The sequence below is a fragment of the Dicentrarchus labrax genome, unplaced genomic scaffold, assembly GCF_905237075.1.
Source record: "Dicentrarchus labrax unplaced genomic scaffold, dlabrax2021, whole genome shotgun sequence".
In the NCBI taxonomy this organism is placed as follows: domain Eukaryota; kingdom Metazoa; phylum Chordata; class Actinopteri; family Moronidae; genus Dicentrarchus; species Dicentrarchus labrax.
Genome location: NW_026136711.1, coordinates 12,211,245 through 12,233,319, shown reverse-complemented (window position 1 = coordinate 12,233,319; position 22,075 = coordinate 12,211,245). Strand labels below are relative to the sequence as shown.

Below are 22,075 nucleotides of genomic sequence, written 5' to 3'. Positions count from 1 at the left end.
ACCTTTCCAAGCTTTATGCAGCAGTTAAAGTGTGCTCATTTTACTTTGACTTCACTTAGTAATCATGACATCATGACAGGGCAGATACAGGCCGAGCAGGAAGCAGATATACACGTGTTGTGGCATATAGAGTTATAGGTTGCTGTGCAGCTGAAACAAAAGGACAGTGGAAACTACACCACTTAAACACAATAAACCTTGGCCCTACTTTATAATCTGTTCATGCTAGGGCTGTAAACTTCACTTAAACCATTTTATATCACTCAGTAAAGCTACAGGAAACTCACATTACAGGCAGTGTTATTCATCATTTTATATTCTACAGTCTAGCATAGTATTACAGTACTATATACCACATGAGATTCATTTAAAACTACTATAATTATTGTATATTAAGTTACTTGTGTATTTCTAACTCCTTTTTGGAGAATCAAAGTTCCAGACAGACATACATAGACTGGTTAAAGTACATAATGACAAACTTCATTGGGCCAGACTAAAACAGGCCACCTCTTATTACCCTATCATAAAAGCAAATGATTGGCACATTCTGAAAAGTGTTAAATGTGTACTTGAACTCATTATCGTTATGCTTTCTACATGTCTCTACGTGCTACTCACAGGCACTGATAACCTCTGTGCAGGAAAGGGCAGATTAAAGGGTCCACAGCAACAGGTCAATCCAGCAGTAAAAGTTTTCTAGCTGCTTGCCTGTCAAAATAAATGTTTCTCTCCTGGTGAATTAACCTTATTCCTGATCATGAGTGCAGCTGACCTGGAGGACTCTCACTCTCTCTTCATTGAGTTAAACGAAACTTGGTGCAGCTTGACTGAGCATTACAGCGGTCTAGAGGAGTGGAACCAGTGTCACCCCTTGACAGCTGAGAGGAGCCGGTGAACTGTAGCAGCAGTTTATTTTCCCGCCCCCGGTGCCTTGGAGCTCCACTGCTAAGTGATCGAGGGTCAGGCTAACAGTGAGGTGATACTCTAATGACCTCAATAAAAAGGCATTTAATTCACACCTTCTCCTCTATGAACTGGTTCACTTTTCACACATGGTCTTTGTAGTTGGCCATGCTACCTCATTCATATCCTCTTGATGATAACCCCCTCTCCCCATTCCCAGCGGTGTATCCCTGTCAAAAGGACCTAACCTGGATGAAGAACCCCACTGCCTTGCTTTGATCTCATTTGTCCTGTTTAGCACCCTGACCTCAGCAGCTGGACTTATCTACAGGTAACTGCTGGAGCTGACACACTGAAAGGCAAAATGCTCCACCTGCTGGTTAACTTGCATTAAAACAAGCAGACAGGAGGGGGTCGTAGTGATACAGATGTTGTCCAAAGTTTATCATTTTGATTTTGTAAGGATTCCAAAGATTTACATCGAAAATATGAGATAGTGGTCAAAGTCATGGTTTCGCATGCACAATACAGTTCTGTGAATCCACCACATCTATACAGCCAACACAGTAGGTAATGTTTTAACCCAATTACCCCCTCAGCTTGGAATAAACATGTTCAAATCTAATAGTATGCACTTATTTATTTTACATCTCAGTTTCATTAATGGAGCCGAACCATGGAGTAACAGCAAGTCATAAGAGAATGAAAAGTCTTTGGAAAGCTGTAAAAAAAAAAAATAAGACTTGACACATTAAAAAAATCGAAACATCAAGATGAATGACAAATAAATCCCTCCCCTTCTATGAGGACCTCTATGAGACCAATTGCCACGCAGCTGTCATCAACACCAGGTTGGGTAGGCCCGTCTGATTGGTCCATGTACAGTACACACCACGGCATTGGTCCAGGTGTTTGCCAAAAGGAAGGAGTCTGTCTTGAGCATATACACACACTAAAGCAGCAGGTCTTCCGCAATTTCCTCACGGGAGATGCGACTTGGCACGACGAATCTAGAGACAGGAAGGAGCAGTCAGTCACAAAGAACATTTTTCTGATTTTTTTTGTTTTGTTTATTTCTGATTTCACTGTGTTCCTTTATGGACACAATAAATAGTACAATAGCACTCTTCAGCAGACAAAAATCAAACCTTGCAGATGATGTTTGATTCATTGTAACCTATTGCTGACCTATGTTCAATATTTCCTGAACCTTTTCACCATCATCTCATAATTTAATAAATAACAGTCCTTTCTATGCCATTGAATACGCTGCAAAGCCTTACTACTTAAAAGCTAAATGCTGTAAAGAAGCCAGCAGGCTTCATCCCAAAATTCCTGATGGCACAGGCAGCGATGGTAGCTTTTATACACCATTACAGCACAAACCACACAAGCCTTCAAAGGGACTGCACTCGGGTCAGTACAGTACCATTCATATACTAAGTGGCTACCTGCAGCACTACATGGCAGTACTGAGATCTGAATCATGTCTATTGTCACTGCCCACATCCATGCACACCAGGGATCATGGAGTGCCTTTAAAAAAGGCCCCACTGTGAATCATATGGGCAGTGAGGAAGTGGGGCAGCCCGGTCCGGCAACCGTGGTCTCCACCTTAATAGGCAGTGGCTGCCTTTCTCTCACCATTTCTTGTTCCGAGGCTTCAGCTCCTCTGCAGCATTCCTCAAGAAGATGTAGTTCTTTTTCTGGGGGTTGTAGTACTCATGGCCCTGAGGAATTCAGATAAGAGGACAAAATTACAAATAAGAGTGAAGGCCAGCATGGAGTGCATGGCAACAGTGAAATTCAAACAGCAGCTCAAGACTTCTGTAAATATTTTACAACTCTTACCTTTGACCAGTCGTAACTGGAAGCATATGCAAAGATGTTGCCATTGTTGTTGAAGCAGCAGGCTGTGATGGGCTGGTCGAGCTGCTCTGATGTCTTCAACTTGGTGCGGGCGTCTTTGTCCCAGAAGCTGAAGCGCCCGTCTGAGCCCACAGTAGCCAGGGTGCCATGGACAGGATGGAAGGAGATAGCATTCACCTGATGGGAGAAAATGGAAATTAGTAGGTGAGACATGGGACAACATTATAATTAGACTGGTTAGTGAATCAGTGACTATATTGCAGTGACTGAATCTGTAATATATAAGTGCTATTCAACAAGATGGTGTCAACCCAAATATTCAGTGGATATGACAAATCCAACTGAAATACAAGAGGGAATCATGACATTATTCAAAGGATACACACATTATAACCTACTACTGTATTTAAAAATGTCAATGTTATATTTCAGATTTCAGATATTGATCACTGTACTAAATGAAACACCATTAACATACCTGTTTGACTGCAGATATGACAAGTCATAAGAAAAGCACTGGTGTAATTAACTACATTCATTCTAGTTGTAGTTAAGCCAGTTCCAAAGGCATCAATTCTTAATGTTGTTAGTTACACCAGGGTTGTTCCTACTATGGCAAACAGAATATCTGCCGTGAAAAAGGTCTGTTATAACATTAATAACCTGGACAATAAAATCCACACACTGGATACAATTTGTCTGTTCCAATAAAAATATGTTTATAAAATGTCAAACAACAAATACAACTTACAGCATAGATGTCCTGCGGAGTGGTTGTGTTGGTTCCATTGGACCTGTGGCACTTAAAGGTGAAATTGTCTTTGGCTCTGAAAGAAATCAGGGAGCACATTCATATTTTTTAAAGGAAGAGCAGCTTCTTTTAAATTGTGTAAAAACAAAATACTAATCAAACATGCTTGACCTTTACTGGACCGAAGACTGCAAAACAAACCCTAACCACCTGTAAGTAAATTGATTGTTTGAGACACTCACGGGTTTGGAGGGTTGATATAATGGATGGCCACTCGGCCCTCAATGCTTCCCAGTGCAAAGCCTGTGGGTTTGTTCTGCTTGTCCTTGAATATGGCAACACAGCGATGCTGCAGGGCCAGGGAGGAAAAGTACACTGGATCAGAAGGCAGTCATACATGAAAAAATCCAATATCTTACAAAGTTTGGCCTTTTATTTAGCATCAAGTCAAAGAAAATGAACCTGGCTGTACATGATTACTGTACAAACAAAGAATACTGGTGGGAAAAGACAAAGAGAAAATTCACCTGATGTTTGAGAGGAGAGTCTATTCTGCGAAACTCAGAGGGCTGGTTCTCCAGCTGGTACACTATCAGGCCTCTCTCAGCTGTGGCAACGACCGCCATGGGGTATACCTACATGTAACAGTCAAGGAGGTTAACACAATAACAACATTTACATAAACAATTATCTACTCAACCACCATTGATATTTGTGTTATACTCCTCATAAACTACTTACAACATCTGCACAGTAGCATCTCTCTGGCATCTGCAGAGACATCATGGGATTGGGAGAGCGGGTGTCCCAGAACTAAAGAGAAGAACAGACGAGAGCGTTAGACGCCACAGTGTCTGATATGCCTCCCTGATGAGTGATCATTATGGTTGCATTTAGGAGTCTAAATCAGGGTGGGAAATTAACTTTTTAAAATGTGAACATCTACCAGCCACTAACAGATAAATGTTCAAATTGACCAGCTACTCAATAATAAATCAATATTTTGTGTCAAAAGGTCAAAAAAAGGCCATCAATGATTGATAAGGTGCCAATAGTCCAGAAATAATTGAAATTTTGTTTACCAGAAAGCTGTTTTAGTATGATGAAGTATGATGTCCAACATAGGCCTTTGGCCACGTTCAGACAAACAGCACTGTGTGAAAAAAATGCAGCACCCTGATTCATTTAAATGAGACCACTCTGTTGACACAACAAGTATACCAACAGACAGAGTCAGGGGGGAAAAAAACCAAACAAAACTTGGTGATCAGGCAAAAAAGTTCAGCTGTTGCCAGTTTCATTCAGTTAGGCGCTGCATTGGCCAATCAAAGAGTGCACATCCCTGTCTCAGAGTATTATAAACCACTGTGCATCTGATAAGCCTCCATACTCATGGATGTATCACTATCACTGCACTTTCTGGATCTTATTTTTATTTTTTTCAGATTTTCTTGAGACCCTAAAGGCAAACGTGTCTTCTGAACAGATGTGTTGAAATGGCTGTTGTACCTTCAGTGTTTTGTCCCAACTGCCAGTCATGATACAGCTGTAGTTTGGGGCTTTTATCCAGTGGATCGCTTTGATCGGACCGTCATGCTGTGAAGAGATATGGTAAGAGGTGAGATAATTCTGCTTCATTCTTATGACCACATAGTTGAGCTAGGGTCTCTCATCGAACCTGGGCAATCTGCATCGCTTGATTGCTGTTAAGATCCCACATCTTGGCTGTTTTGTCACAGGAAGCAGTAAAGACTTTACTCCCATCCTGGTTAAAGAGAACAGCACATCATAAATTAATCTGTGGCCCAGAAAACAGCAATCTAATACAGGTTTTGAATGACTTTGTATGATGAGACCTACATCGCTCCAACAGGCATCCAGCACTGGACCTGTGTGCATCTGCTGGGCTTTGGGGACAGTCTGTCCATTGTCCTGCACCTCCCAGCACCGGACCTGAGGTCAGAAGATACAACACAGTTAAACTACGTTTACTTGTGAGCCCACTACAAAGTCATTATGTAGTGCAGAAGTAGTCCTGCAAGATAAGCCTGGTGAGAGAATAACCTTTGGTAAATCTATTTACAAGTGTACACCATTATTAACACCATTGTTATGACGGAGTAAATAACGTACATCATTGGCCCAGGATCCTCCGATCAGGAAATTTCCTGGCATGGTGGGGGGACTGAAAGCCAGACAGCTGATGCTGTCATCTGGAGGAGAAGTCACTTCAACATCCTGTAGGACAAGTCATTAAAAGACATTAAATACAAATGGTGCACTTTGATTTAGTTTGATATTATATATCTAATAAAGTGTTTATATGATTTTGATTTTAGAAGAACATGCAGGTTATTGTACAATCACTATAATCTTATTAAATGTACACAATGAAAAGTTATCTATACATAGACATTATCAAACAAAATAAAATAAATCAAGAACCAAACCAAATGTAGTTTGAGATACTGAGAAATAAACTCATTTAAAACATTAAAACACAGTTGAAAGACTGATTTAAATTGTTGTAACTGTTGATGTAACTAAAGCTGATTTTAAAGAGATTTTAGTGAGGTTTCATTTTTATAGGGTGCTTATGATTATCACTTAAAAGGTCTCTTGAACCGCCACCAATCATGCACCAACATCACTCATAGCCTGACCACACTGACTGGTAATATCTAAATCTGATGGAAGTGAGGAAACATTGTGAAGCCCAACGTAAACAAAATTACAACCCTAACAATGCACGAACATTCATAAAATGACACTAATGTCCATGAACCTGTAACCCGTGCCCATGCAGGGAGGGTCTCCAACACACCTAACTCATGCACTGTAAACAGATGACCATCATTCACATGTAGAGGACTGATCATTTAGAAATCAGTCCTCAAACTAGTCTCAAAGAAACAGATGAGGCGGATGAGAACAAACAGGATCCCTATAGTTTAACAGATGTTAGACAGCCACGTTTGAACAACAGGAGAGGGTTTTTTTTAAAATAAAAGCCATGTAACATGCTCTCTCCCAGCAGCCCACTGGAGTACCTTCATGGGGTTGTGGCTGTCTGTTGTTGTGTTTCCGAAGACACCGGTCCCTCCGGCTCCAAACCCGGTGTTTGCCCCAAATAAACTCATAGTGCATTAACGTTTGTCCTGATGTTCGCCTGTGAGAGAGGACAAAGGCAGACTGTCACACTGGGTAACAGTTAGTTAGTTGAAGCATATATATATATATATATATATATATATATTTATATATACTATATACTATAGCAGCGACTGTATCTGGCGCTGGGTCCAATAAACTAATGTGAACAGGTTACAGTACAACCACTTCATCATAGCACTCAGCGAGGAAAGGAAAGGCCACATGACAAAGGTAAGACTTTGTGAAAGGCTAACTTTAATAATATTGACCAGTTGACACTTGACAAGACGTAGCTACACAGCTAATGTTAATGCTAACTAACTTAGCTATCTGTTATAGGATTATTACCGCTGCTAGCTCCTAAATACTAACGTTATATAGCTCGTTAGTATGATATATACGATATTTTAAATGCGTTATGTTTTGTAGCCATTGTGTTGGTCAGGAATAAATATAATATATATAATAAATAATCCAACGCTGGCTAATGTTAGCTAGTTTGTGAGACCATCATGTTAGCTACCGGATTAAAAAAGTCCCTGTGTAACACAACGTTTAAACCGTGTATGGTCTGCAGTCCCGCAGTAGAAGTACAGGATCATACGTACCCCAAATGTGGTAAACTGTGGCTGTAAGCTTGTAGCGATGGAAATGTTTTGCCGCAGCAAAAAATGTGGCGCTTGTTTCATATGTCGCAGTTTGATGACGTGCCCCGGTAAGAGCATGTAGTTTGTAGAGTAAACGCTTGATGGCAGTGCGTGATAGTCTCTGTACCCTCAGTAACTCGTTAACGTATACAGCTTGTCCCATGATCGTAACCCCGTACAGGGACCAGGTGGAGACAGAGTCCACTCTTCCTCATCTGTCTGCCACAAACACACAATACTAGTGCAGTGGGCAACATATCCCAGTGAATCATGTGAGGTAGGTCAACTCTTTAGTGAAATAGCATCAAATGAAAAGACCTACATTTTACTTAACTATACAGATATATTTAGTAACTGTACGTTTTCATTCATACCTGGATTTTTCCTGAATGGACACATAACCTGAATTAAATTAGAACAAATAAGCAAATTATGAGCATGTGAAATGTGTGCATGTTTGCCCAAGGACTCAACCATCCAGACTTGGCTTTAGCTGATGGCCACCTGTAGAGTGATCCTAAATATAAATTAACTAGGCTATATTATAGAACAATTATGATTAGAATGAATTGTGATGTAGGATCAATATGAACCCTTCACAGTATCAATGTATAACAGATCCTTATATATTCAGCCCTTCGGTGTGACACACAGTATGGTTGTAGCTCCAGTGGGAGCTGTAATGAATGACTCTTATAGCACTGAGTCAGTATACATTAAACAAATGAAAAGAATAGAGTGGATGAACTTAATTATTAAGTGCAGTATATCCTTGAGGCAGAAAAATGTCTGACTGTGTAGAAGTTAAGCTACACAATGGAGCTGCTGCGACATAATGTAAAGCCTCCTTCCGCTCTGGCGAGTGGGCTGATGATGTGAATGGACAGACTGTCAGTTAGGGGACCTGTTGGCATGTATCCACAAAACTGAAGTGTCCTTAAGCAAAATAGATTTGTACAGTCTTAAACTGTTAGTATTATAGCAGTAGTACGGTTTACAAATGTCCGTAGTGGATGGGGAGGAATCATCTTGTTTGTATGGATTTGCAGGGATGAGCCATCTAAAGTGTCCTCTGCTGGGAAAACATCTCAAGAGGCTGTAGTGTATGATGCTCATGGAAAACTGGTTGTGTGGTTTTAGCTTATTTATGGACTCTTCCGATGGTCCCCCTATATGCAGAGACAGAAGCTGAAAATAGAAGTTGAGAAACCGAAAAGCACATTAGTAAATGGTCAATTCAGTTTGTGGCTCTGATATACCCTTCCTCCAGTTTTATGTGCTGATCCAACCACGGCTGTCCTCAGACCCGATTGAAGCACATGTATAATCTGCACTTCAGTGTTGGATTCTTGCTTTGTCATTCATTGCCCATCCCCACACCCATTAACCCTCCATTAAAGTAGTCACAGTGGAGCTTTACACATTGTTGTAGTAATTCATTGGGGCTATTGGCATGTCTCTTCATGTGCCTGTACTGCTGCAGATCACTCAAACTCCTCAACAATTAGGGTGGGCCTGCGTTTATTGTTTGAGTTCAAAGGTGTCTGTGTTGAAGAAGGGATTAGAGGATTTACCTTTTTATCTTTAGACTGATCATTTAGCGCTGTTGGAGTATCTCCATGTGCACAGGGGCGGGGCGCAGTGACACTAAATCTAAACTATCCAGATCTGTTATTGCAAAACGGAGGGGGTTTTAAAATAAGTAAGCTGCTTGTGACCTTTTGTTGCTGGAAGCAGACGACTGACAGAAAGATGATGGCTGCCAGGTCACTGCTTGCAGAGAGAGAGAGAGAGAGACCACCAGGGAAAGATATGCTAATCAGATATTTACAATTGGAGCCCATTTTCTTCAGTGGCCAAACAAACATGTCCAGACAAAGGGCGCAGTGATGGGGCACTTTGGTTTGAAAAGTCCGCACCCCACCTATCTTATTACCAAGATAGAGAAGTGCACTTCATAGTAGGACACTGATCTACTTGTCATTAACTCACCCCCACACACTCTCCCAGTATTTCCAGTCTTGGTTTATCCCATTCTGAACCCCTCCTGCCCCTCCCCTGACACGGCGCCTCAATAAAATCCATTCCCAAGTTGCCACCAACAAGAGCGCACGTATCACACCAAGACAGTGAACAACTACAGTGTGTGATAGAGGATAGTTTATTTTACTATCATCACGGGTGGAACTATTTATCTTCCGACTAGTTCGAGCCGCACATACAATTTAGGTAAAATGTTGACAAGCGCCCTGGTGCGGCTACTGCTCTGCCTGTCTTGGGGTTACTGCGTGCTGGCAACGCAGGTCGCCTTCTCCAACTTCTCCGTGGACAATGAAGTGCGCTCCAGCTTCATCCAGCGGCGGCTGCGGAGCCAGGAGCGCAGGGAGATGCAGCGGGAGATCCTCTCCATCCTGGGGCTGCCGCACCGTCCGCGGCCGCACGTCCACACCAAACAAAACGCTGCCCCGATGTTCATGCTGGACCTGTACAATACCATCTCCACAGACCCAGCGCCGCCCGGATACTCCTACTACAAGCCCGTTTTACCGACCCAGGTGTCCCCCATGGTGACCCCGCAGGACAGCCGCTTCTTGGATGACGCAGACATGGTGATGAGCTTTGTCAATCTCGGTGAGTTTAAAACTTTATATTTACAAACACCATTTTGTGACCTAATGTTTTTCAATAATTACATTTTTTTAAAAACACACCGAGTGTGTGGAGCCACGGCGTTATATCATTTTATTTAACGGCATTTTACTATAATAACTCTTATATAAGTACATATAATGTGCCTCTGATACTCAAAAGTATCACAATTTACAACTTAGTACACATCAGTACTTATAACTTAAAAGTAGTAGGCCTACTGCCTACCATCTGCTCCTCTTATATCACCAGTAACCACTAAAAATATTACTACAGGGACTTTGTTTACTGATGTTTTCATGAATAAAATGAGTACCTATGTTGTCCAGGAGAAGTTTAATCTCTGTTATGACAAGAGTGCATTAGTGTGTGTGTGTGTGTGTGTGTGTGTGTGTGTGTGTGTGTGTGTGATGTGTATCTATTGGCTGATCCGTTCCTCTGTGTGTATATGAAATACAAGCTATTTGGAAATCTCCACAATGATGGTAACTTTGATCCCAATTACGGACCCATTTCAGTTATCTATTCCATTGCTAAAGTATCAATCATCACAGCACCTTAATGATAGTATTCTCCTGTCTCCATTTTAACTTGGTTTTCAGATCTAACATTTCCACACACAACTACTACTCTCTTAAAATTCATGAACAGTGTTTTCTCTGCACCTGATCATGGCTACCTTGCAGAAGCAATATTTTTTGATCACACCAAAACTTCTCTGGTGGATCATTATCTTCTTTTGGACAAGCTGTATGCTATTGGTCTCTCACAACATGCAGTGATGTGGTTTCATTTGTATATTCACCACCAAAAACAATGTGTCATTGGGGTGTACATTAGATTTGCTTACTACTCAGCAAAGCGTGCCTCAAGGTTCTACTTTAGGACCACTTATTTTCTCTATTTTTATTATTTATCACACCTTTTTCCAATTGTTGTGCATCCATATGCAGATGGAACTATTATGTAAACATAAAACACCTACATCACAAATTCAAGTGGCCCTGCAATCTGATTTTAATATTATACAATGTGTAATATACATGTTTGTGAGCTAACAATTTACTGCTTCATAAAACAAAAACATATTCAATGCTTCTTTGTGTGAGACAGAACCTCCAAATCCAACTCTTTGGTTTTAGCCTGTAATGACTATAAATCTCTTCAGTAAGTAAAATAAAAAAATAAATATCTAGGTGTTTGGATTAGCTCTGAACTTACTTTTAACCATACATTGAACATTTAATGAAAAGGTAAACTTTGACGTTGGTGTTCTGTAGCAGACAACTGACTTGTTTCATAACTTATATTTAGCAATAATTGATTAGCTGTTTACCAGAAATCTTCTAAAATCTGATCTTCCTCCCCTCAATGTTATATAAGCCTATAACAGACTGTGCAACTTCATACTAGGCAGTTATTTTCTTAAACACCATTCTTACGAACAAAACACGCTCAAGTGGCCCCTGCTTGATATAAAACCACAGATTTCACTGGGATCAATTTATTTTTAAATGCATTAATTTTAACTTCCCTTACAATTTTTTATTCTTTATATGTCAAAAGACACAACAAGACGCTCTGATCCCCTTCGTATCTAAGGAACTTGAAGAACAAACAGTTCATATTTTGGGCTACTTTTGATTGAAATAAGAGACCTGTAAATACCCGTCCTCTGTTATTATCTTGCTTATTTGAAAATATTCAGTTTTCTCATCTTAACACAAATTGTTTTCAGTAATGCTATCAATGTTCCTTCTTTTATTTATAGATTGATCATTTTTCTTTTGACTGTGTCTAGTTTAAGGTTGTAACTCTTTATTTTTTTAGTTGTTTAGTTTATTTGTTTGATTGTTTGCTGGTTGTTTGTTCTGTTATTGTTGTGTTATATATTATTGTGTCTCATACTGTTCTGTTTGCTTGGGACCCCCTTGAAAACGAGATAATACATCTCAAGGGGTTTGTCCTGAGATAATACATTTCTGACAAAGCCAGTGTGTCTGACATTGTGGCTTATAGGTCACTTTGTTCACTTCAAATCCAGCATTATGCATTCCGAGTGGTAAATGTTATGACAACATCCCTGTATCCGATTTCCCCAGAATCCCTTCAAAGCTCCGGGGGAGAGGCTTTAGCGTGGCTTTGTTTCACATGACTAGGAATTGAACGGGCATTTCTAACCCCAAGGGAGTGAGAAACAAGTTGACTGAGATTAAGATACAAACTGCATCTAAACACGTTAATGCTGCAGTGGTCTCTGTTAGTGCAGGTGCTTGTGTGCGCTGTGCATTCCTACATTTCTTGTGTTTGTATGTTTGTTTGGAGGGGTGTAAATCACAGGGGCCACAGGTGGGAGTTGGGGCCGACTCAGACATTATTGAATTTATAAAAGGCAAATCCTGCCTTTGTTTCCCTTGGAGACCCTACAGCGGCTCTGATATCACTATGGTGAAACAGCAGATGGCATGGTGCCTGTGGCTCTTATCCGGATGTGGTTTCATCCAAAACCAACCTTTGTCTTCTGTCTGCCCCTCTCCTGCCTCTGGGCTTAAGGGTCAGTGTTAAGAAATGAAGTGTGTTCATCTGAGATTTGTCTGTATGTATGTCGATGTCGTACATCAAGACAGACCTGAAGCCATTTAATTAAGAGCCATTTAGAGTTATTTCAGCCCACAAACGTGTAGTTAATACAAAACATTTGGAGACTGTAAAAAAAATCTGAAACATAACATTTTATGTCCTCAGTCGTGAACTTTTAACTGACAGTCTTTAGCTAATGAGATCTGGAAATATTGTTTCTGGAAACTCACAGCAGATTTATGTGGTTCCACATCTGAAGAGTTTGATTATAAAGAGGAAGGAGTAAAAAAAAGGACACAGTGATTGTGTATTATTTCTCTTTCAAGCCCTCCGCGGCCTCCTGTACTGATGATTGGCAGAGTTTTTAGCTGGGGCTCCCACATTGTGCTGGAGTTGACTCTGTCTTGGTGGTCCTTGGATGATCGCTTCAAGACCGAACTAGATTATGGTATTTCCCTTCCAAAGACCACAGCTTCCAATGTGAGGGAGAGCTGCTGTAGAGCTGCACGGCCCCTTCTCCGAGTGCACCTAGGTATACCCTGCAGGTGGACTGGGTTTAGAATATTATTGTAGATAAATCAGCCTCATTTACTCAGTGTCTTTAACTGAAATTAATTATGTTAGAGGGAAGGGAACAATTTAACCCCCATTTTTCATTTGTTAGACGGTATTTGAGAGCTTGTGTAGTCATATAGTAAAGTACATCACATCACTACACACATGCAGATACACGGCTGCATATGTTTACTTGTGTTAGAACGCCAAACCACAAGTCGTACTTCAGGATCACCAGCAGGAAGCACTGGTCTCATTGTCATGCAACGTTACGCAAGCAGCTGCCATTCCACTGCACATTTGTAGTTCCTATTGTCCATTTTTTCTAAAGAAATAGATTAAATGTAGCGCCGAGGCCTAAACTTAACTCTCAGTCTTATCAGTCGTAGCTGTTGTACGGTTCTCTGCTCTGCTACTCATCATGGCGGGCGGCTTGTTTACTGCTGCTGAAACCTTTGCCTGGAGACGTGTACACATGCGTTCAGTATGGGACCACAACACACCTGCAGAGCATGGGAAAGGGCTTAATGACCAGAAATGTCACTGGCTTTCATTAGAATAGAACGAGTGCAAAAACAGTCGGAGGAATGGCTGCTAGCTGAAGAACAGAAGGTGTATTGTGTTTTGGAGAACAAGCAGGAAGAAATGTGTTTGTCCTGCTAAGCTGATCTGTAGGACGCATAAGGAGATCATACTAAGAATTTCTTTTGCCCCACCAGAAAATCGTATTAACCGTCTACGTGCAAAATAATTACTTTCTTTTTAGTGTGCGAAGCTCCAATTGTAATTGCATAGTGGCATCCCAATGCCGTGACACTATAAGTCCACTTTTGTCTTTTAAATCTTGAGCAGAATAATTGAAAGCTTACTTTGTCATCAATAGCAGACATGGTGCTTACATTCTCCAGCCGATTTATGCAAAGGTGCAACATTAGTTTACCAAGTGCCTTTTTGTCGTTCTAATAATATGCAAAGAAACAGCTTAAGCAATATTGTCAAACTTGTGAACACATGCAGACACAGTAATGAAAAGATTTACAACATTTATCAGTTGAATAGTAAAGTCTGAACTTGACTGAATCATAGAATGTCAAATCAGTTTTATTTATATAGCCCAATATCACAAATGTGCCTCAAGGGGCATCACAGTCTCTGTCATTACGACACCCTCTACGCTTAGACCCTCGATGCAGATAAGGAAAAACTAGTAAAAGAATGGAAGAAACTTCAGGAAGAGCCACAAAGGATGGATCCCTCTCCCAAAACAGACAGATAGCAATAGATGGTGTGCTTACTGAACAGAGTGGAGGAATAGACCCACACAGAACAGATCTATAACAATATGTATGACATAAGTAATGTCTGAAGCAGTGATGACTATTCACAAAGATTGTATTTTTGTTTTCGTGCAGACATTGAGATCTTTAAACCACCCATGCTGTTCTGAAAAAAAAAACCCAATTACTATAAAATTGCAATAGGTTAATGATAGCTCCGCGGCTGTGTGGCCCCGCAGTGTGAGGAGTAATCTGAAGTGTTGAAATGCCTCCCAGAGGGAAGTTTGCATATCTGAGGTCTGATCTCTGCAGCTAATGGTCCCTAACGTAAACACACCAAGTCCTTACAAGCAATTATTGCTTTCATAAAAACACCCCTTGTTCCCTTCCAGCATTTAATTGCGGTCAAACAAATGACTAGCATGGTTCAGAATGCACCACTCTTAACGACGAACGGTTTGTGTGTGTTTTTGTGTCGTTATTAGTTTAAAAGACTGTGAGTCAGTGCGTGTGTGTGCTCTCATGAAACAAACCTGCTGTTTCTAGTGTTGGAGTGCTGTGTGTATGTCTGTGCACTGACACAATAGTGGACCATCAGAAGGGAACGCAGGGTGATGTCATGATGATGTCATGGTGTATGCCAGCGGGCAGGATGTGTTTAAGGTGGCTAATCGCCGCTCTGCTCTGCACACCTTCACCAGAGACCTCCACTGCTCTTTCCAAGGACAAACACATTGACTAACGCTATAAAAACACGACACTGGAAAGCCTCAGGAAGCTTTGGGGTCTTTCTGACCACCGCTCCCCTGGAAAGTCTGAGTGCTGGAGAGCCTCAGCTGGCTCAGGGCGGGTCGGAAACCCCACAGTGCCATCAGCTACTGCTGCTTTACTTCATCCTCTACAATGGGAATTAAATCACTGGACGGTGATACATGGCAAAATGATCAGGGAGGTGTGGGTGGTACAGACTCTGGCAGCTAGGTCACATGATTTTGTGTGTCGCTCTATACTTTATGTGAGTGTGTTTATAAAAGCACACTGACTGCTGTGGTTTTCCGGGCAGTGCCTTAACAGGCCTTTTCTTGTGGTCAGCACATGTGTGCAATTTAAACAGGGAGCCAAACTGAGCCCTGAGTGTGTTTTTTCTCCCCCACATTGGCACGTATAGCAGACTTGACTTAAGTGATGTTTAGATCAATCACTTCTCTCATGGAAGCAGGATTTTTCCTATTTCTGACACTGTGCTTCCGAGATGTGGGCAGAGTGACACACATCAGAGAATCGTTTGATTCAACAACGGTTTTGACATCTGATTGTGCTCACAGTGGTTTGCCTTTCCCTCAGATGTACAAACTTTCCTTTTGAGGGTTGTAAGTATTATTTCACTGTGTGTGTGTGTGTGTGTGTGTGTGTGTGTGTCAGCTGATGCAAATAACAATAAACCATTTATCACTGTGGTATTAAAATCTGGTGAATTATAAATGAAGCATGTTGTCAAAGCATTTTTTTATCTTTCTCTCTGTTTCTCTGTTTTCTCCCTAATAGTTGATCAGGATCAGGATCTTCTATATAAGCAGCACAGAAGAGAATTTCGCTTCGACCTTTCCCGTATCCCAGAGGGAGAGGCCGTCACAGCAGCAGAGTTTAGGATTTATAAAGATTTCATCCAGGAACGCTACGAGAACGAGACATTCAGAGTCAGTGTCTACCAGGTCCTGCAGGAGCCTCCAAACAGGTATGGGCTATGGGTATTCCAGCTCTTTTCTCAATTTTACAGGAATTGTACAGATTCTTTGCTGCTTACTCTTGATTTGCTTTATCCTCGGTCATATATATCAGCTTGATCTCCTCAGTCGTGTTTAGCATTAAGGGATCATTCAATTGTATTCCCTCACTTTCCTCTAGTGGTCTCTGTTTGAATTTGTCTGGGTTTATGATATCTGTCTGATTTCTACCACCGCACTAATAAGATGGTAATGAAAGTTTCAATGGTGCTCACAGCGCATAGCAGTGAAAAGTGAAACCTAAAACTGAACTTTTTTGTCTAATTGGTTGTATTTGTTCAGACTCGGTAGATTAGTAAGTGCCATTAAGATCACCAGGAGGAGTCTGAGAACAGATTATCTGTCTCATGTACTACTGTCAGGATATAGTAAGATTCAGCAAATATGACAAAAAGTTATATTCATAAAAGTTACCTACTGCAGTTTTAAAGAAAATTTACAGCGGTTCTCTGAAGCTGTAGGCTACTTTGGCACAGCAGTGCTTTGACCTAAAAGCTAACGTCACCACACTAACATTCACTTAACATTCATTTATAAAGCTAAGAAGCTGATGTTTAGAATGTATAACGTTTACCGGTTCACCGTGTAAGTTTAGTGTTTTTTTTGTGAATTGTTGAGTGCACTAGAGAAAAAGTTATTGCAATTCATCTTCAAGGGGATAATCATTGTCTGCACCAAATGTCCCGGTGAAAAAACACAAATTTCCCCCTTCATGGTGAAGTCCCTAAAATTATTGAGATTCATCATCTGGTAACCATGAAAGAATACAGTTTTTTGCCAAGCCATCTAGCAGATGTTGAGATATTTTACTAGATAAGTGAAAACTCCAGTTGACCTGCTGGTGGCACTAGAGGAACTAGAAGTCAGGGATCACCAAAGCGATTACAGCTGATCTCAGGGACACAAATGACGGCAGCAAGTTTAATGGCAATCCATTTAATATTTGTTGAGATATTTCATTCATAAAAAACAAAAAAAGTCAATCTGCTGATGGTGCTATAGCTAAAGTCAGAGATGTCACCAAAGGGCACAATGAATGTCTGCAGGAAATTTCACAGCAATCCATCCAATAGTTGAGATATTTTAATCTGCACCAAAGTGGTTGACGGACCAACATGTCCATCCGTAGAGCCACGCTGCTAATGTTGATAAAAATTCAACAGCAATGTGACTTTTCAGAAACAGTGTCCCCATTTCTCTGGATAATCCCAATTCCCCACAACGCATTGGAAGCAGTTTTCATACAGGCTAATTCTTATAGAAACTAGTTCCAAAGGCATGTTGCTGGTGAATATTTTAAATGTAATTTTTGAGTACTGTGAACAACTTCAATGAAACTCCATTCACCTCCGTTGTAACTGGGCCAAGTATATCTAACTCTCTCAGAAACCAGATGAATAAAACCAAACCCATCTGCATGGCTAGTTAGTTAAATTTAAAGCATTTTTCAAAGGTTCTTCAGGTCTTCATAGTAGCAGGTTTCAGTGCTACATATGATTATCCTCTTATGATAGTGACAGAGTACGACTAGTGTGGTTGATTTTAAACAAACACCTTATGCTGCTGTGTGTTTTTTTGCTGAAAACTGGTCTTTAGTCTTCCGCATGTGCACATGGATCTGTCTGCCTTGGCGGTGTCTGTCTACGTTTCCCCACAGGTTATTTCTGCTGATGTTAGTGTCAGCACCAAAGCTGTTTACACAGACATTAGCATCAATTACAGAAACACAGTGGTTCTCTCCAGAGCAAGTTTATTCTCACACCGTTAGAACAGGCTGGTCCCTGGGAGACCTGCGTTTATAACACGCAGCTCCAACCACAAATGACACACAACCCTAAAGACGTCAGTTTACTCTCTTTCTCTTACACAGGTGGTTATTCCTCCATGTTTCTGTCTGTCTGTAACTCTGTTTGGTCTGTCACTCTGCCAGCTTCTGTGTTACGCTCACACTGTTTCCTTGTTTCAAACCACATCTGAAATTAGATAATTAGACTCAACACACCCCCTTCTTTCTCAGAAATCAAAGTTGTACCACCCACTTTCTAAAATCACTCTACCCCATTAACTTGCTTGACTCTGCCTGCCAGGGAGACATAAGTGAGCGGGAGGAATCTTGTGCAGGCAGCAGATTTAAGTCTTTCATCGGTGACATTGGGGCTGAGGATGGTGTTAAGCGCAACACCATTGTCATTCACAGACACACAAAGGCCACTCCACACAGACAAGCAGGCGGCAGGACTATAGGCAGACGTCTGCCCGAAGGTCTAAAACTCAATCTGTAAACAAGGCTATTGTCTGGGAATCTGCCCTTAAGATGGCATGATATGTGTGTAGGAGTTTTCTTCTGGGATGAAGAAAGTGCTCCTTTGATAGTGACTGTTTGTTTTGGTGGACACATGATTCAGGGACTGGATGTTTAGGTCACTACATGTTGTTTTAAGACTGAAATTATTAATAATAATTTATTGTTATAGTTATATATAAGAGTTCATATTCTTATGTATTCTTATTCTTCTGTATCAATTAACTATGAAAGATATGGTTTGTTATTTTGATTTGCACGGGTATTCATCCAGATTCAGTGTGTTTACAGTGCAGTCAGAAATGATTAGGACAGTCACACATTTTCTGTGTTGGCTCTGTACTCTAGCACAAACAGTGGCCATTAGTTGTCTCTCAGCTTTAATTTGAACTTGTTTATATCCACATCAGATGAACAACAAGGGAACTGTGGCCCTTTAGGTGACACAACGTAATTGGACAAGTTTACACAAACTTAATTAATGTTATCATGTTTTGTATTTGGTTCCTTTGCAGCCACAGACATCCACACTGCAGCTATATTAATTATTGTGCTCATTTGGTGCTCACCTTCAGTCTGGTCTTCAGCAAATGAAACACATTCTCTGTTGACTGAGGTCAGGTGTCTGACTGCTAATGAACAACATTCCACTGTTTGACCATAAAACCTCTTGCCTTTAATGTATTATTTTCCTGCACCATTGGGGGAATATCTATAAAAAGGGTTACGATACACTGTGCCCCCAGTATGGATGTAAACGCATTCAAACACAAGGCTGAAATTAAGCACTTTAACCTCAAAGTCATTCATTCATTTCCAATCCAATCTGCAGGTGTACTGGGCCAAAACGTTATAAAACAAGTTGTCCTAATACATTCTAACTGCACTCTAGCTGTTGCAGGACCACACATCTAGTTTTGCATTTTTTTGCCAATTAAATACTCATTTTATGTAATTTACAAGCATACCACATGCTCTTAGACTGTTTTCATACACTCCAGAGAGCCATTGCTTTTCATTAATTTCAGGAATGAAAATCAATTTGCAGAAACTCAAAAACAAGAGATGGGTAACAAATCACAGTGGACCACCATTGTAGCATTTTATCAAACTGGTGTTTTCATTTTATGGAAACACATTTGCAATTAGTCCTTGATGGCACATCCAAGGAACATTTGATGAGTATTTCAGTCTGCAGCCAAGCAAGGATACTCCATTTATGTTTAATTTAACTTGTATTTCACACTCAATGTTTTCAGCCTTGAGATGCCTTGAATTTAATTACATTCTGTCCTCTCCTCAGTGAAGTGGAGCTCTTGCTACTGGACCAGCGTGAAGTGTGGGCTCCAGAGGAGGGCTGGCTGGCCTTTGACCTGACCGCTACCAGTAACCTCTGGCTGGTCAACCCGGAGCAGAACCTCGGCCTACACCTGGTCCTGGAGGACAGACATGGTCAGTCACTGCCATACATTAACTCACATGGGGGGGTTTATAACAGCAACAACAGCAAGAATACAGTCTTTGTTTAGAGTAATGATTTAATGCTCTTTAAATCATATGGTTAAAAGCACAACCACATATTTAGTAAATGTGTATAGAGGGTTCTTACAGAGTTCATGTAATGACTGTGGTTGTTGTGGTTGTATTAGGATGAACAAATGATTGTTTAGTAGAAACTTAGATGTGTGTTATTGTCATTCTTTAGTGGTTGGTTCACTCATTAGTTCTGTTCACCCCGTCTCGTTCCGCAGGCCAGAGGAAGAACACCCGACTGGCGGGGCTGGTGACGGGCAGTGGACCTCAGGACAAGCAGCCCTTCATGGTTGCCTTCTTCAGAGCCAATGAGGTGCGTTTCCGCAGCGTCCGTTCTGCCCACGGCCACAAGGGGCGCCAGTCCAACCGCTCCAAACCCCAGAGGACCGTCCAAGATGCACTAAAGGCAGTGGAGGCTGCAACAGGTGCCTGAACCATTCCAGTCTCACCATCATAGACTCTTGTCCTGGTTTTAATCACTTTGACCAACTGGCCTTTAATATTTTTGTATTTTGATACTTGTGTGTACTCATACTTGCATGTTGTCAATTTCAGATAACCTTGGCATCTCTAAGGAGGGATGTAAAAAGCATGAGCTGTATGTCAGTTTCAGAGATTTGGGATGGCAGGTATATTTCAGAACTTTCAGTTTGATCTCATTTTGATATTATTTGATTTTCAAAAGTGACAATTGACTGATACTTCCTGTGGTTTTATTCTGATCAGGACTGGATCATAGCACCAGAGGGCTACGCTGCGTACTACTGCGAGGGAGAATGCGCCTTCCCTCTCAACTCCTACATGAATGCCACCAATCATGCTATTGTGCAAACTCTGGTAAGTCCCAAACAGTCCCTGATGACAGGCACTTTCACTACAACCTCCTCCACTTTCTGTGAAGATTGATTTATGCTTCTTCTACCCACAGGTGCACTTTATCAACCCGGAAACGGTGCCCAAGCCCTGCTGTGCCCCCACCCAGCTACATGGCATCTCGGTGCTCTACTTTGATGACAGCTCCAACGTCATCCTCAAGAAGTACCGCAACATGGTGGTCAGAGCCTGTGGCTGCCACTGACCGCTCGTACCCCCTCCTGTGAGCTCTGCAAATCCGGAGGGACGTTTAACAAAGGCTGAGGCAAAGGAACCAGAGGCAAGATGATTGACTGGCTGGTCACCAGGGAGCTCTTGCCACAGAAAGGACTTTAATCTGGTGTACTGTTGTTATGACCAGCAGCTGAGCCTCCCATGCAGCATTTACCACTACCACAAAACAGTTAGAACTATTAGTCACAGAGAAAGGTTGAACAAAGGGGTTTCTTTAAAAGTTCTCTGAAAGGACCAAATATTGAGTGCTAGAAACAGAAAGTCAAAACTATTTCCCCTAATGTTTAACACATATCTATCTGCATTCTCTTGTGACTAAGAGGCATCAAAATCTAAAATATTACTTGGGTGGAAATGTGCATTTGATAACTGATTTCACAGCTCATAAAATTTTAAATCTTCATCTTCCTGTCGCACCACTGCACCTTGTCTTTTGGAACAGCTGGATGAACTTATGTCCCAATGAGAAGAAACCAACTTCACTGGTGTTGAACTAGTTGTTCAGGAAGTCATTTGAACCAGGTCAGGTGTAATACATCTGGCAGCTCCTGAATGTGCTGCTGATGTAGAGGAGCTCAGTGAAGAATGACAGCCGAGACTGTTAATAACAGTGTGCGAGACTGAATGTCCTGCCTGTTGGGCCCAGTTTCCTGGTGCAGATATATATCACCAGGCCTGTGACAGGCATACAGTGTGCAAGATGTCAGTGATTCATCTTCATGAGGCGGACATTGGGGTGTGCACCCCAACTGCAGCTGCCTTCTGGTGTCAGACCAGAGCTGCAGGTGGGCAAAGGGAAGCTGTAATTTTATTTTGTCAAGTACTCAAATAAATGGAAACTATCCAACAAGAAGCAGGTGTTTTTTTTTTTTTATGTTTGACCTCAACAGTGTTCCTTACAGTGGCATTCAAAGCACCTTTGGCTGTAAATGGCTATAGTAAATAATGGTTTGTGAGGGATT

General features: G+C 41.2%; 2 protein-coding genes across 3 annotated transcripts; one reads left to right on the top strand and one right to left on the bottom strand.

The window, feature by feature from the left end:
* Window positions 1-1,323: 1,323 nt before the first annotated feature.
* Window positions 1,324-7,392, bottom strand: rae1 (ribonucleic acid export 1). 2 transcript variants are annotated; one of them, XM_051416555.1, is made up of 13 exons: window positions 7,288-7,386; window positions 6,577-6,695; window positions 5,660-5,764; window positions 5,387-5,479; window positions 5,205-5,291; window positions 5,036-5,122; window positions 4,268-4,339; window positions 4,054-4,161; window positions 3,769-3,875; window positions 3,527-3,602; window positions 2,758-2,952; window positions 2,551-2,636; window positions 1,324-1,916 (listed from the first exon to the last, which is right to left on the bottom strand). In XM_051416555.1, coding segments are annotated over exons 2-13 (1,107 nt in total). In that variant the 5' UTR covers window positions 6,667-6,695; window positions 7,288-7,386; the 3' UTR covers window positions 1,324-1,915. The 2 variants fall into 2 exon arrangements, with proteins under 2 accessions (XP_051272515.1, XP_051272514.1); XM_051416554.1 differs by lacking the exon at window positions 1,324-1,916 and having other exon boundaries at window positions 2,547-2,636; window positions 7,288-7,392.
* Window positions 7,393-9,008: 1,616 nt separating this feature from the next.
* On the top strand, window positions 9,009-21,966 carry LOC127372620 (bone morphogenetic protein 7-like). The gene is made up of 7 exons (XM_051416551.1): window positions 9,009-9,957; window positions 15,933-16,122; window positions 19,777-19,925; window positions 20,225-20,431; window positions 20,562-20,635; window positions 20,733-20,843; window positions 20,935-21,966. The coding sequence occupies exons 1-7, from the start codon at window positions 9,561-9,563 to the stop codon at window positions 21,082-21,084; spliced, it is 1,278 nt and encodes a 425-aa protein (XP_051272511.1). The 5' UTR covers window positions 9,009-9,560; the 3' UTR covers window positions 21,085-21,966.
* Window positions 21,967-22,075: the final 109 nt, after the last annotated feature.

What these genes read in the sequence shown, in the direction of transcription:
- rae1 (XM_051416554.1), bottom strand. Translation starts at nt 6,666, where the DNA reads ATGAGTTTATTTGGGGCAAACACCGGGTTTGGAGCCGGAGGGACCGGT. An exon ending in GTTGGGACAAAACACTGAAG is followed by an intron (nt 4,340 to 5,035) that starts GTACAACAGCCA and finishes TCTTCTCTTTAG; the next exon opens with TTCTGGGACACCCGCTCTCC. An exon ending in CCAGTTACGACTGGTCAAAG is followed by an intron (nt 2,637 to 2,757) that starts GTAAGAGTTGTA and finishes TGAATTCCTCAG; the next exon opens with GGCCATGAGTACTACAACCC.
- LOC127372620 (XM_051416551.1), top strand. Translation starts at nt 9,561, where the DNA reads ATGTTGACAAGCGCCCTGGTGCGGCTACTGCTCTGCCTGTCTTGGGGT. An exon ending in GGTCCTGGAGGACAGACATG is followed by an intron (nt 19,926 to 20,224) that starts GTCAGTCACTGC and finishes CTCGTTCCGCAG; the next exon opens with GCCAGAGGAAGAACACCCGA. An exon ending in TCAGAGATTTGGGATGGCAG is followed by an intron (nt 20,636 to 20,732) that starts GTATATTTCAGA and finishes TATTCTGATCAG; the next exon opens with GACTGGATCATAGCACCAGA.